General features: G+C 54.7%; 3 protein-coding genes across 3 annotated transcripts; all 3 read left to right on the forward strand.

Moving 5' to 3' along the window:
- Positions 1-439: 439 nt before the first annotated feature.
- Positions 440-2048, forward strand: brr6 (Nucleus export protein brr6; the record flags this gene model as incomplete). The annotated part of the gene is made up of 3 exons (XM_037327592.1): positions 440-548; positions 639-1621; positions 1683-2048. The coding sequence occupies 3 exons, from the start codon at positions 440-442 to the stop codon at positions 2046-2048; spliced, it is 1458 nt and encodes a 485-aa protein (XP_037174694.1).
- A 3422-nt stretch (positions 2049-5470) lies between these two features.
- Positions 5471-8208, forward strand: nit-4-3 (Nitrogen assimilation transcription factor nit-4; the record flags this gene model as incomplete). The annotated part of the gene is made up of 5 exons (XM_037327593.1): positions 5471-5716; positions 5802-6958; positions 7011-7129; positions 7184-7418; positions 7473-8208. 5 exons carry the CDS (start codon positions 5471-5473, stop codon positions 8206-8208), a joined length of 2493 nt encoding a protein of 830 aa, XP_037174432.1.
- Positions 8209-9232: 1024 nt separating this feature from the next.
- PEX16 (Peroxisomal membrane protein PEX16) lies at positions 9233-10448 on the forward strand (the record flags this gene model as incomplete). The annotated part of the gene is made up of 2 exons (XM_037327594.1): positions 9233-9413; positions 9472-10448. 2 exons carry the CDS (start codon positions 9233-9235, stop codon positions 10446-10448), a joined length of 1158 nt encoding a protein of 385 aa, XP_037173933.1.
- Between the last annotated feature and the right edge of the window lie 3478 nt (positions 10449-13926).

The following is a 13926-nucleotide window of genomic DNA, read 5'->3' on the forward strand; positions in this document are numbered from 1 at the left end:
GATTTTCAGTTGGTCCAAGCTTAGATAGAAGGGAGATACCTTAGGTAGGCATCTCTCGCAGCGAACCTCAGCCTCATCTGTTCAGCCACATCAGGCAAGATGGCGGTACGTACTCTGTACCGCACCACTACTGCATAGTAGAGTTCGACGGGACCAGGCCACCGGGAGGTTCCGTTGCCTCAGGCACGGCTTGTTTACTTCCAACAGACCTAAGATTCTGGTTTGTTCATTGACAGCAGCCCAGAACATTTCCTTACATGGTTGGTCACTACCACCACCACTACCCTGATTGATCGTCTGTTGACGAGCTGTCGCACTGCACACTTTCTCACCAACACCTTTGCTTTTCGCCTTCACCTCTCGTTCAATCTTGGCTTCGTCTTCCTTTGTTTTTGTTTTTATCTTCCCACACTTCTGCTGTGCATGCGAAAGCTCCAACATGGACCGTCGGACATATGAAAGCCCCATGGAATGGGAATACCAGGATCGTGGCCCTTTGGATGCAACCAGCCCGTTTTCCCACGTTGCAAAAAGCAGCACCAAAAACAGTACGTCCGCTTGTGGATACACATATTCGCCGCCCCAGACCGGCCGCATATGCAATCACTTTCTTCCCGCTGACCGCGATTCCGTTGTAGTCTTCAACTCTCCGAATAAATTTGCCAGTCCTCGACCGAACTTGTTCGCCAGCAGCCCCTCCAAGCCGAACCCTTTCGCGAACAGCCCGTCTAAGCCACTACCCTCCCTGCCACCCCAGACTTCACTGTTCTCCCCGAGAATTCAGAGCAGCAACACCGCGCCGCCGTTCCGCAATCCTGCTTTTACAACACCGCGCAAGCCCTTCGATGAATCGGTCTTCTCAGAAGCTTCCGGCGCAGAGAGCAGCCCCGCCCTGACCGAAAATTCCGAGTTTCCGGATGACACCCCCGAAATCGATCGATTCGGAGATATGAACATGGGCACAATGACGCCCTCCAAGGTTGACAAGAGCTTCCGCTACGCCAAAACTGGCTTGCAATCTTTGAAGCGCCATGCGCCAGGCAAAGGCGAGATTCCAAGAGGAGGAAGAGACTATCCCGCCATAAGGAAGCGGAAGCGTCATAACATGGACCGCGATGTTGGCGGAAGCGTACGCTTCCACGGTTCGCAGGACTGGGACTCGGAGGATGATTCGGAGGACGATTCCCGGCAGTCGTCTCAACGGAGCAAGGGCAAGAAGAGGAACAACCGCACCTGGATCGGCAACTTGTTCCATACTCTCGAGGAGCACCCGAATGCCCCAGAGAACCTATACCGCTGGATTCAGCTGATTGTCAACTGCGTCCTCGTCTCTGCGTTCGTGTTCTTCTGCTGGTCCATTGTGGATACAGTCCGGTCCGATATTAGAAACGCGAACGAAGTGGCTCGCCAGGAGATCGAAAGCAGGATGGCAGAATGCCGCTCGGAGTACCAGCTCAACGAATGTGCCAAGAAGGACAGGCCGGCGCTGAAGGCCATGTGTGATGAGTGGTATGAATGCATGATTCAGGACCCGTCAGCCATCATGCGCGTGAGAGTCACGGTCAAGCAAATTGCAGAAATTCTCAACGAGTTTGCGGGCGCGATGCAAGTCAAGGCTTGGGTAAGTTACTGGACACTACCGCCGTGAAGATTGATCCGCAATTGCTAAGCTTGTATGACAGGTCTTCTTCTTCGGCATTCTGCTTCTGTGTATCGTTGCAAATAACCTCACGCTCGGCCGCCTTGCAAACACGGCCAGCACAGATCGGCCTGCAGTGGACCGCGCAGCATCCGGTTCTGCTCCTGAGCCGTCAGTGATTCCTCAGCCCTCACAAGCATACATGTGGGTTCCGATTCAAACGCCCTCCCGCCGCCGACAACATCTCAAGTACGACGTGGATAGCGACGCTACGGACACGGATGCATCTCCGCCAAAGATGATTATGCCGCCGCGAACACCTTCGGGACGGCGAAGCCCGAGCAAGGGCGATCGGGACCGGCTACGGAGCCCGGCCAAATACGGTCTTAGCCCCGTCAAGGGCTACTGAAAAGTCTAATATCTCACTTTTCCTAAGAGGTTATAGGATACACATAAGATGCTCGGTACAATGCATGGTCTGGAGTTGTGAGGTTCATTTGTATAGTGTGAAATCCAGGGGACAGGGTTCTTGGGGTTGATGCGGCGTCATCTGGAAAGCAAGCTGGAAAGCTGAGGCCTGTTCCTGGAAAGGGTTAGGAAATGCGGGCTGGAAAGCCGAAGCACAGAGCCGAGCAGTACGGTGAACTCTTGTAACCGTACTTCGTTCTTGGCCGCGAATGCAAAAGTTCGTTTGTCAATGGATTTAATTATTTCTGAAGCTTTTCGTTGGCCAACGTGAGCTAGAGACGCGTGTTTATGTTGGAGCGTGAGGTAACCCAGGAACCTACGTTCTGACAGCGGAATTGCTGATTATCCGTCAGTGAGGTCAGGGCACTTCCAAGTAGACTAAAGGGGCCGAGTGGTCTAGAACCCATGCTTATGACTTAGTCATACATCTCTTGGGTGCTCCCGTTGAAGTGGACTTTTCTCCCGCGTCCAGCCCCTGCCAAATTCCATGACGTCAGTTTTCTCTCACTGACGCACGGAGAATTCGGCCTTGCTCTTCGTCAAGCCCCTCTCTCTGAACAGTGCCTGAAGGTTTCGTTCGTCTCTTGAGAGAGTGTGCCCTCGTCCTGAGATGATGACCACAGAGAGGCTGGAAAATACAGGGGATCCACTTCACTCTGGAAAGCCAGGAGTTGGCTATACCGCTTTTCTACTGACACTGTCTACGTACAGGCAGCGACGAGCGGAGTGTATTCCGCCACAGCAGGTGTCCAATATGTTCCGTGTACTTGGGAACATGCTGCCGCCCTCAGAGCTTGTTGGGTGTGTAACATGAGAGCAAGTCCTTACGTCAGGCAAGGCATCTTTAGGGTTCCGACTCGATGGAAGCAAACGTTAGTTGAGAAGAAGGGCGTGGCTTCTAGGGGTTACGAAACATGAGCCGATGTGGCTTTTCGACGTGGGCTGAAGGACACCAATGTGCACGAGAACTAGGTAGCGAGAGAGACGATGCATCAGGTTAAGGGACTCTCGTGCTTCAAGTTGCCTTAGGTGCTGGAAATCGCCGGAGCAAAATAGCGAACTCGCCAGCAGTTGCGGCCTGAGGTATACTTCAACGTGAAGTCGACCTGAGGAACCCAGTTCCCAACCTCTCGATCTATGCAACATGGCTAGGGCGGAAGACTTGAAAGAGCCCTCGACGCGGGGCATCAAACCTAGTGCCTCGGGCAATTCTGCTCGCAAGGCGTTGTCGCCAGCCTCGGGCGACCCGCGCATCCGTTGTATGCTACCTGACACCAACAAGAGTGCAAGGAAGTCCCTGTGGTGAGCAGGGTTTCATAATGCAGCGCGGTGCTGGGGGCTCATAGACCACACCTAGGTGAAGCGGCGCCGAAATTGCAAAAGAGGAGCCGCCCGGAGGAAAATATCCAGGCGGAAGGGAAGAAAACGGCGACGCGGATACGGTACGGTGCGGTGCGGTGCGGTAGGTAAGAAGGGGGGAGGTTGGGCAGACATGGGGCCCTGCTTTTTTGCTCAGCTTCTGCCATTCACAACGCCGCCGCACGCGATGTCATTTCTTCCCTGCCGCTGCGCTTCGCAAACCATGGCATATCAGGTACCGGATGAAGCCGATAGGACGGGTGGATGGGTGAGAATCGGGCTGGTCGAAGTATGCGCAAGTGCCGGTGAGGACGCAAGGCAGGAACAGATGCAAAGCCTTGAAAGATTTCACGGCAGCTATTGCGATGCAGATTCGAGGGAGTATTGCGATGGGCTGAAGGTATTTGTACTTCCGTCGCATTTGGTCAAAGTGAGAGGTAGGTAGCTGCGTTCCCTGCCTTACCGTCAGCATGGTGGACTTTGTGGTGGGGCGAGAGCTACGAAGCTATGATCCATCCCACACGGTACCTTACCGTAGCTGCAAAACGGTACCTTGCTGAGTTAGCGCTTGCGACAGACGAGAGGGGAGGCCGCAAACCCAGATCACTCACTCCCCACCGGAGCTATGGACAGTTTACCATGATGGATTGAGGCACCGCAAGTGGGCTCGACCTCAGGCACTCAAGGTATGAGCAGCGGAGGTGGAAGAGTACTGCGTATTTGATGTATGTAGAAGAATGTCTACGTGTAAGCTGAAGGAAAGGCACCAAAGTAACCTTCGAATGCCTTGCCATCACCGAGGCTTCATTGTCTGGTTCCGTAGGTTGGATTGCCCTTCCTCACCGGCAGCTTCGCAGGTCGTCCCGTGAGAGGCTCATTAAGGTACACTGTAGCTTAGCTGCACACACACACACATACACCCACACACCCACACTCACACACCTGGTCTGGTCAAGGCAAGGAAGGTATCTCATGCAGACCAGAGCTACCGTGGCTCTGCCTTACCAGCTGCCTACCGACCTGACCTGACGCGGGATTGGCCCTACCTGCCTGACCAAACTAGACATGCGAAAAAAGTTTCTCCTCCACCTCAAGCGTAAAAACAGCTGGATCTAGACCTGGGACCTCGACCTTGTTTGCGCACGAAGCTCTGCAATCTGGGGAAGGAACTGCCCTGCACCTGCATCTGCACGGCAATAGCCACACAGCTTTGGAGACAGAGACCGAGATACAGAAAGAGTCTGTGCCTCAACCCGCCTGTGTCCAGTCTCCGTTACCTGGTCCCGACCACGCCGCCGCACCGTCATCCCTTCCCGCCTTTTCCACCACTTTCCTCTTCATCACGACGGCCAACCCTTTTTTTTTTCCCTTGGTTCCCATTCTGAATTCTTTTCGCCCTCACCGCCCCACGCTCATAGTGCTTCCGATGTCCTGTTCCCCGTCCCAACCCTCGATTAGTACCTAACTACATACACTTCCGACGTATGCTTCAATCGTCCGCATACCAATAGCAGGAGGGGCCGTGAGGTGCCTCAATCGTCGAACGACCAGTCGTCTCTCAGGACCTCCCGCTCACGACCCCGCGACTCACGAGACGCCACTGGACCGACTGCAAAAGCGACGAAGCCCATGACTACATACCAATCGGCCGAAGCCTAGAAAGCGACAGGTCCTCAAACCTCTACAGCTTGCCCCACGATCCATGCCTTGGTCCCTCGCGCCTTCGTTACCCTCCACCGCCCCGCGCCAAATCACTTCGCGTGCGCCTACTATCTGGTTCTCCATTCTCCTCGACAAATCCAAATCCCGTCGTGGTCGCGCGATCCCGCGTCAGCTTCATTCCTAAAGCTCTGTTGCCTTCGATAAGATACATGTCGTCTTGCGCCCGTCTTTGAACGGCCTCATTATGACAATTCGCATACAAAGCTTTGAAGGTCGCGTTTGCTCTGTGGACTCGCCTCGAGGCCACCCTCAGTCAACGTGAAGCGCGCAAGTACTGCCGATATGGAGGAGGCATCCGGTGGCCAGTCGCAGGCCCACCCCGGCGCCGGCGCTGCCTCCTCCGTGGGGGCATCATCTGCTTCCGCTGCCGCCTCTTCAGCCGCCCCCGTACCTGCTTCGACTCCAGCAGCGCCTTCCGCTGCGACCCCAGCCTCTGCTTCCGGTCCCGGCCAGCTGTCCAAGAGGAGAAGAGGACTGGGTGTTGTAACACCAAACGCCTGTACCGAGTGTCGGAAAAAGCGTGCCAAGGTATGCGATTGTCAGGCTTCGTGACACACCAAGGTGCTCTCACTCCATTTCAAGTTCCGTTATCTGACCTCTTTGCTGCTATTAGTGCGACGGCCAAAAGCCATGCGGCCGCTGTAAGGCTCAGAAAGACGTAGAGTGTGTGTACGAGATCCCGGTTCGCCAATCCAAGGAGCATCTCCGGACCGAGATCGAGCAACTGCGCCAACGTCAGCGCTCCAGTGACCAGGTCATCGCAGCGCTGGTGCGGTCCGACATGTGGGAAGATGTGCTCCAGCGCCTGCGCAACGGTCAGAGCCTTGAGTCAGTATCGGAATGGCTTGGCGGCACCCTCCCATCTGGCGGCGGTCCTCGGCCGTCCTTCAGCCGTCCGGCTGAGCCATCCAGTGAAACGAGCGGCAGCTTGAATACACGCTCTGGATACCCAGGATCAGGCCCTGCCCCAATCAGGACAAGAAACCTTGGGGGAACTGGATCGGTGACCATGAGTCCCAATACAGGACAGTCAGGATTGCGCCAGGATCTGGACCCCAACAGTCCTTGGCACCTCTCGTCGCATAGTCAAAGCACTAGGAGTAACTCTCATCCTGACTTGATGAACTGGAGTGCAGACACAAATAGGCTCCCCCAAGGGCCCATTGATTCATGGCCGGAAAGTGCTAGTAACACGGAGGCGTCTGAGGGTGGGAGGTATCAAGGGCTTGATCAGGTTCTCGCGCCACTTGAGTTGCCTGACATGAAGCTGCCCCCTGAGAACTGGACGAATATCACCGAGGACGGCTCTCTGGTTCAACACCTACTTGCCCTGTACTTCTGCTGGGAATATCCAACATTCGCGTCGTTGAGCAAAGAGCACTTCCTTAGAGATTTCCAAAACGGTATATCCCGATACTGTTCGCCCATCTTGGTCAATGCCCTTTTGGCCTTGGGATGCCGCTTCTCCAGCAAGTCCAGTACGCGAGCTAACCCTAGCGACCCTTACACTTCGGGTGATCACTTTTTCAAAGAGGCGCAGCGACTCTTCTACCTCGAGGACGACCACCATACTTTAACAACCATCCAGGCTTTGGGGATAATGTCCATACGCGAGGCTAGCTGTGGACGGGATTCGGAAAGTTGGTACTACGCCGGTCAAAGCATCCGTTTGGCCATTGAGATGGGGCTCCATCAGCTGCAGGACGACGGAGACCATGATGAGTTTGCGGTTCAGGCTGCCACTTTCTGGGGCGCTTTCGCTCTAGACCAGTAAGTCTATTGCCAGGGTGCGAAGCATGTGTCCTAGCTAACTGCCCCCTAGCGCTTGGTCTCTGGCGACTGGCTCGCTTCCCCAATGTTCATGTTTCCCTCACCTGCCGCCGAAGCCCGCCATAATCGATGATATTGAAGCGTCATTGTGGATTCCTTATACCGATGATGGTGAGTCTATCTGTAGTTGTTACGATCATGTTTGACTGATCAATGCTTCAATAGGCGCGCCGCTGCAACGCTCAGCCGAGCAACCTTCCAATGTTCGGTCCGTTTACAAGTGTTTTTGCGAACTGAGTGAGCTTGTACATCAGAGCCTCTACATACTCCACTCTCCAGGCAGGCCGTTGACCAGCCGTGACCTCCTCGGCATCTACACCCAGTACCTGAACTGGTATGACAGGATACCTGAAGTCCTCAGGTTGGGTCATAATTTCACCCCCGCTGTGCTCTTTGCGCAGTAAGTCTCCCTTTCAACACGAATCTCCGAAGGTTTTCGTTAAATTCATCCCAGCATGTATTACCATTTTGCGATCCTTCTCCTCTTTCGGCCGCTGATTAAACTTCGAATCATTGGCTCCAAGCTACTACCAAGAGACGTGTGCTGTCAGGCCGCAGATGCGATTCAGGGTCTGCTACGCTCCTACTCGCAACTGTACACCTTGCGTCGGACACCCTCATTTGTGCCCTACTTCGTTCTGACATCTGCTATTATGCATTTGGCCATCGGAGCAATAGCCCCAGCCCCACAGAGGGACTCTGATGAATCAGGCGAGACAGCGCCCGAGTCGTCTGCTGGAACGTCGCATCCTCCCCGTGGCGTAGAAGCGATCAAACAAGGCATCCGAGATCTGGAGGAGATGGCGCCGTGCCATCATTTCGCGGAACAAGCGCTCAATATCCTGCGGTACCTGGCCAAGAAATGGGGTTTGGAGGTCGACATGGGCTCAACACCCACTTCGGATGCCGAGTATGCACAGCTTGCCAGGCCGTACACTAGCAGTCTGAATTTCTTCGCGCCAAATGTCCTCGAAGATGACTTCATTTGCGTGTGGGGAGGCGGCCTTGGCAGCGGCGAGGCGATGGAATCGAAGGCAGCAGCGGGAACGGGAAGTCAGGAGAGCCCGTCAGTATCGCGAGCGGCTCAAATCATGGAGAATCCTCTTTTTTGGCCATTCCCCATGCAAGGCCGCCCAATGCTTCCGACCGGGCGTGAGTTGAAGGAAGCCGGATTTGAGAGGCTTTCGTAGGAGTGTGCTCCGGAGGAAACGCCGGCAAGCCGAGCAACCAATTGGGAGAGGAAACGGTACACCACTGACCCATATTGAGTCACAAACACCTCTTATTCCCCTGTGGAATATGGATAGGGCGAATTGCGTGGGAGGATTTCACCCGTTCCGGAGTTTGGCATGGGGGCAAGGCATGTCTGTTTTGTGATACCCCGAGCCCTTTCCCGCGAAGACACAGACGACCCGGTGCGATTGTGATCACGGGTATTTCCAATCTGACATCTGTATTATCTTGAATTGTACGGTAGCTGTGTCAAGAAGGGACGATTCTATGCAGGAGACTGAAGAGATGCAAAAGTTCAAGCGGATGTGACTACACGCGGCGACTGGTGCCTTTCACATGGAAGTCAATCGGACGGGATGTTATCCGTATTGAAAGGACTGAAGCTATGCAACTAATGGATTGCGCAAGTCCAGGGATGGTCGTTCCCGAGGCATGCAACATAATTTCATTGGCTCAATGCGGCACACTGCTCGTTTGGCCGTGTACTTTCCCGCCTCATGCTGCAATCTCCAGTCGGGTAGTGACTTTACTTTGGGTTAGGTACCTTCCACCTGTGCTCGCTGTACCGTGCCTGTGCCAGTGCCATGGCCGAACGGCTTATGACACCCAGCCTCGGCTCAAAGTCGGCGCCCGGGCTGACCTCAGGCTAGCGCAGGACGGAGACTGTGGGAGGCAGGTAGAGGCAGCTAAGTTAGCAACACCCAGCGCATCCCGTCACGCCCGTCCACGTCGCGATGCGCCGCGCTGAGTACTTCATCACTTCCTCTTACCTCACCACTTTCCTCTGTTTGGACCTTCTTGTGTTCAGAGCAGTAGTTCAACAACTAATTCGCGCTTTGCCGCCGATACCCTCGACATTTCTTAATCACGCCCATTTTTCGTCCTCTTGCTGTCATCCCTTCGTATTTCGACTCTCCTAACCCTTCTGTCGCTTCCCATCTCTAGTCGCCGTCCTCAACTCGATGCCGTAGAGACCTCGCGATGTCGACCTCAGCCGACGTTCCCAACAAAACACGGCTATCGCACCAGCCATCACCTATTCGTGCTGTGCTATCACTGCCGCCGCAATGGCTGCAAATGTATGATGAATTTATCACCAAGAACGCCAGCCAGGTTTCGCAAATAGAGTCGGCCCTCCGGTCTCTGACCTACATCATCCCTGGTAATGCCACTCCCCGCGAAACGACTCGATTGCCTTCCTACTAATATTTGAGCCCCAGGTCGGTTCCGGGACGCCGAAATCGCATCCGAAACTCTGCATTCGAGTGTGCAACTCCTTTCACTCTATCATGATACCCTACTCATGCGCGCCTTGTCGCGCATCCCTATGGCACGACTACCATCACCCCACAGTCGGTATACCAAGCACTGGACTCAGCGCAGCCCCATGTACCGCCGAATTGCCATGCTCTTGCAGATGGTAACCTATACTCAACTACTGTGCGAGATGGCCGCCAAAAGACGAGGAGGCGAACGCAGCAGATGGCGCGTTATCGTCCTCCTCGAAGCTATCAAAGCCATCTGCCGTCTTTTGCTGCTTCGAGTCACTCGCACCCGTCCTATCGTCACGCCAGTCCTACCCGAGCGGGAACCCATTCCGGAAGAGCCAGAGTCGGAGGAGGACACCGGCCTGAAGGAGCTGATGGGCGAGTCGGCCAATGGTCATGCCTCCGAAGCTGGGGATGAAGCCCCCAAGCCCCACGAGAAAGATTGGTCGATGCCCAGAACTGGCATGAGTTTACCCTCTTTACCGAATGCCGGTGACATCAGTGGCTACCTGTTGAGCAAGGTCTTAACCGCTGACGATGTCAAGCCAGCGGCAAAGCTGCTGAATCAACTTCAGGGTAGCGCGCAGGCAGCCGAAGTGCTTCACATACTTGCACCATTGGTGTACGCTGTCGCACTCTCAAGGAGCAAGAACAAGAAATCCTGGACACCGTGGCTTGTTGGGTTGACCGTCGAATACGCGGCTCGCCAGCTGAGGGACCGTAGTTTCAGGACTACGCCTCTAGAACGCGACGAATGGAGCAAGAGAGGCTGGGCCATGGGATGGTGGACAATGCGCGGGGCATTTTATGAGAACATTATGAAGGGCGTCGTTGGAGGCGTCAGATCAAGGGTACCTGGGATCATCGGTGGCATCCTGGAGGACTATGAGTATCTGTGGGAAAATTACTACTTCAGCACCAGTGCTTGAGCACAGGCTGCGATTGGCAGCCAACCTTTGCGGCCCGCAGGTAGACTGACTGGAGGTCGCTGCCTTGCTCACATCTGAGCAAGATTTCGACAAGACTTGCTGGACGCCGAGGTTTTGAACCATGTCCTCAAGGGTTTTGCCAGACCGCCACACGCACACACGCACACACGCACACACGCACACCAACAAGATATGCCCTGCAACAAACAGCAAAGCACGAGCACAGGGGCAGGTTTTCTTTTTCTACATCTACCATGCGGACGACTGGGTACATTGTGCAAGCTGAGACATGTTGGTCAACACGCCTGAGTCGCTTTCGAGAATGGTCGATGCCAAGTCGAATTACACTGCTCCGACGGGCGCTGGGGAACTGGTCTCGTTGGGGCCGCACCATGCGGCTCATTGGCGATGACCAGGGCCAAGACATATTGTTAACGGCCACCTGTCTTCCTGCAGAAGTACATGGCGTACAGGGAGACCTTAGAGAGCTTGACTTATCCTAGCGGTTAAGGCCCACGGAGATTTTTCCGGTACTGCGGTTTGCGGTGTGCAATTTCGTGGCTGAAGCTGAGATGATGGAGGATGGCGGGGAGCGACCATGATCGTCCCCCGTCTCTTATCCTACACGATCCGAGACAGCTGCCCTATCCGCTGCGAAAAAGGGATGCGGCTATGACGCCGTCGGGAGTTGTATTCATCGGGGATGGCGGATTATGTTCCAGTAACGCTACGCTGAGACTGATTCTACACGCGTCTTACCAGACTCGAGCGAAGTTGAGCCGCTGTTCTTCTGATTGTCAGATGGCTCAGTGGCATTCCCGAGTAGGATGTCAAAGTTGAAGACGACATGGAGATACGTGTTGCGGCTCGTGATAATGTAACGAGGATGAATGTCAGAAGGGTTATTGGACATCGCTTGGGCGGATTGAATTGTTTCCAGATTTCACATCAACACCCATCTGTATCCCTGTGAACTGAGTTATCCCTTGGTCGCCCTTGAAGCTGAAGTAATTTGATTGCTATTTCCGTCGGTCTTGGTGCATTGTTTTGCTCGTCGCCCCGTAAACCCCTTGCCTGACAGGCAGCCCACGTTTTTTTCTCGAGAAGAAGCAGCAGCAGCAACACACCGCTAATTGACTTGGAGGGCAGAGCTTAGGCAGGGGTTGGATGCCACGCTGATTCGAGCTGGAGGTGCGGCACATGGATGTCGATCGTATGCCGGATGGCAACGGCGTCTGGGCCGGCTGTGGTATATTGCTTTTTCGAGTTCCACGTCGTCAGGGCTAGGCCTCAAGTGAGTGGTCTATCCCGTGGCTCATTCGGGCCTCAGGTGGCAGGCATGTGCAAATTCTTCACACGGATCGGAATTCGAGTCCTGCCAGCGCCCGGAGATGTGGTCCTGAGTCGCACCGGGCTGGGCTGGGCTGGACTGGGCAGACTAGGGATGGTAACTTTATGGCATCACATCGCATCTCGAATGCCAGACAGTAACTGAAAAGCATATACCTACGTCGTCGACGGTGGCAGGGAGTCCATCATTCAGCAAGTTGGGCTGCATTTACCGGCCATCAGCTCGAATAACCTGCATATCGGCATCATTGAGGCCCTGTCAATCGGGTCTTCATCCGTCATGTTTCGCTTGCACAAGTCATCAGGGGAACATGGACGTCACGTCCGAACCGATGGCAGCCTTGAAGGAAACCATGCAGAGTCCAGCCCCGTCTATACAGACTCAACAGCCTTTATCTAGACACAGATGCAACCCCAGATAATATCCGTGGCGCGGTGTAGCTCGACAACGGTTGGGTCAAAAGTGGAAGTGAGGCATCCATACAGCAAGTCCTAAACGACCCAAGTCGTCAAGACATACGGATACCACGACAGAGCGACCGGAACCTAGCCGCGAGTCAACGGCCACTTGCGAGTTACGCCTCCGAGTATCTACAAGACGGCAGCCAGACGGATCAGCATGGATGCTGTTGCCGCGAAGAGAAGGATGCAGCAGAGAGAGTACGTATCCCAGTGACGAAGCGAAGCCAAGACGGTCATATCAGGCCATCTCAACTGGTCATTCCATCGTCTCTTTGACGCGGTATGCGAAATTTGAATCATCGCGGATCCATTTTCTAGTGGGAATGAGTCCGGAGGGCTAGGAGTGAGGAGGGGAGGGGCTAGAAAAGAAAAAAGCAATATCCACACCGACCCTAAGCCTCAACGAGATGCGAATGCAGCAAGCTACGCAATCGAGAACGTTGCCCATTGGCCTGTCTTCCCCAGATCTTGCCCACAGTTTTGGGGTAGTCGACTATCGGCCACTTGTTCGTCTATCGATCGGAGAGTTGTGGATTAGTGCGCGGATAGCTATGGATAGGGTTTCTCTGTCAAGACGAAGTAGTGTTGATAAATGGATAGAGATGGACCATCCCTGAGAAGGGTTTGTTCCGAGCCAATCCAAGCGTGGCTAGAGGAGGCGAGACAGGCAAGGGTTGCTGGCTGATGGGGTAAGTCAAGACACAGCTTGCAGGAATCTGCAACTCATCTGCGTCTTCCTATTCTTCGTACGTCCGTACCGGGGGCAGTTGTTTCTTCTCAGGACTGACGAGCATGACAGCACATCGGCGCGCAGAGTGGCAGCGGCACGACACCACTCGACAGGGGGTTGGTCCATGGTGCATATGTTGATTGTTGGGTGTCTTGCCTTGCTCGAGCATGGAACCCAACTTGGGAACCGAGCCTGAAGCCTGAGCCTGCCCTGCCCTGCCCTGCCCTGCCCGGTCCTGCGCTGCCTGGGCCTCGTCCTGTCTGGCATGAACAGCGGCAAGTTTCGTCTGATGTCGTCTGGCCTTGCCTTGTCCATCTGAATCTAGCCTTGACTTTGGACGCTGCAATCGATGGTTGTCAATCGGCTTAGCTGTCTGTCCCTGGCCTGGCCCTGATCCCGATGACGCCGACGCCGCTCCCCGGGCCTGTACCTTTACCCCTGCTTGTTGTCGTCTTCTCCCTTGTCCGCTGCTACTGGATAGGTACGTCGTAGTACGTCGAACCCCAGCCCATTTGGGCTCCAGTCAAGATTGCCTACTGCAGACCATCGCGGCGTGTCGTACGTACGGATACGTACCCGACTCTGCACATGCGCTCCGCGTCTGCAGAATGGAGCCTTGCTATGTGTTGCATAGCTACAGAGCTATCTCTCGCTCGTCTTCGGGACTGAATGTACCCAGTCTACGTACATATAGATAGTGAGGCGTGTCTGGTAGCGAGTGCGGCGCCAGCGACGACGACGACGAAGACGAGGCCAGAGAGCCGGAGTGTCAGAGTGTCCCCATTGCTTTTTCCTCGCGATACTCTGAGACTAGGGGCAGCCACCCAGGACCACTCGCTTTACCCTTCTTTTTCTGATTCAGGCCGGGAGGAAGAAAAACAACGCTGGCAAGAGCAGAAACAACCCTGAGCACGCCGTCTATGGATCCCACCAGAT

This window comes from Colletotrichum aenigma (assembly GCF_013390185.1).
Source record: "Colletotrichum aenigma strain Cg56 chromosome Unknown KSG_Cg56_contig08, whole genome shotgun sequence".
Lineage (NCBI taxonomy): Eukaryota > Fungi > Ascomycota > Sordariomycetes > Glomerellales > Glomerellaceae > Colletotrichum > Colletotrichum aenigma.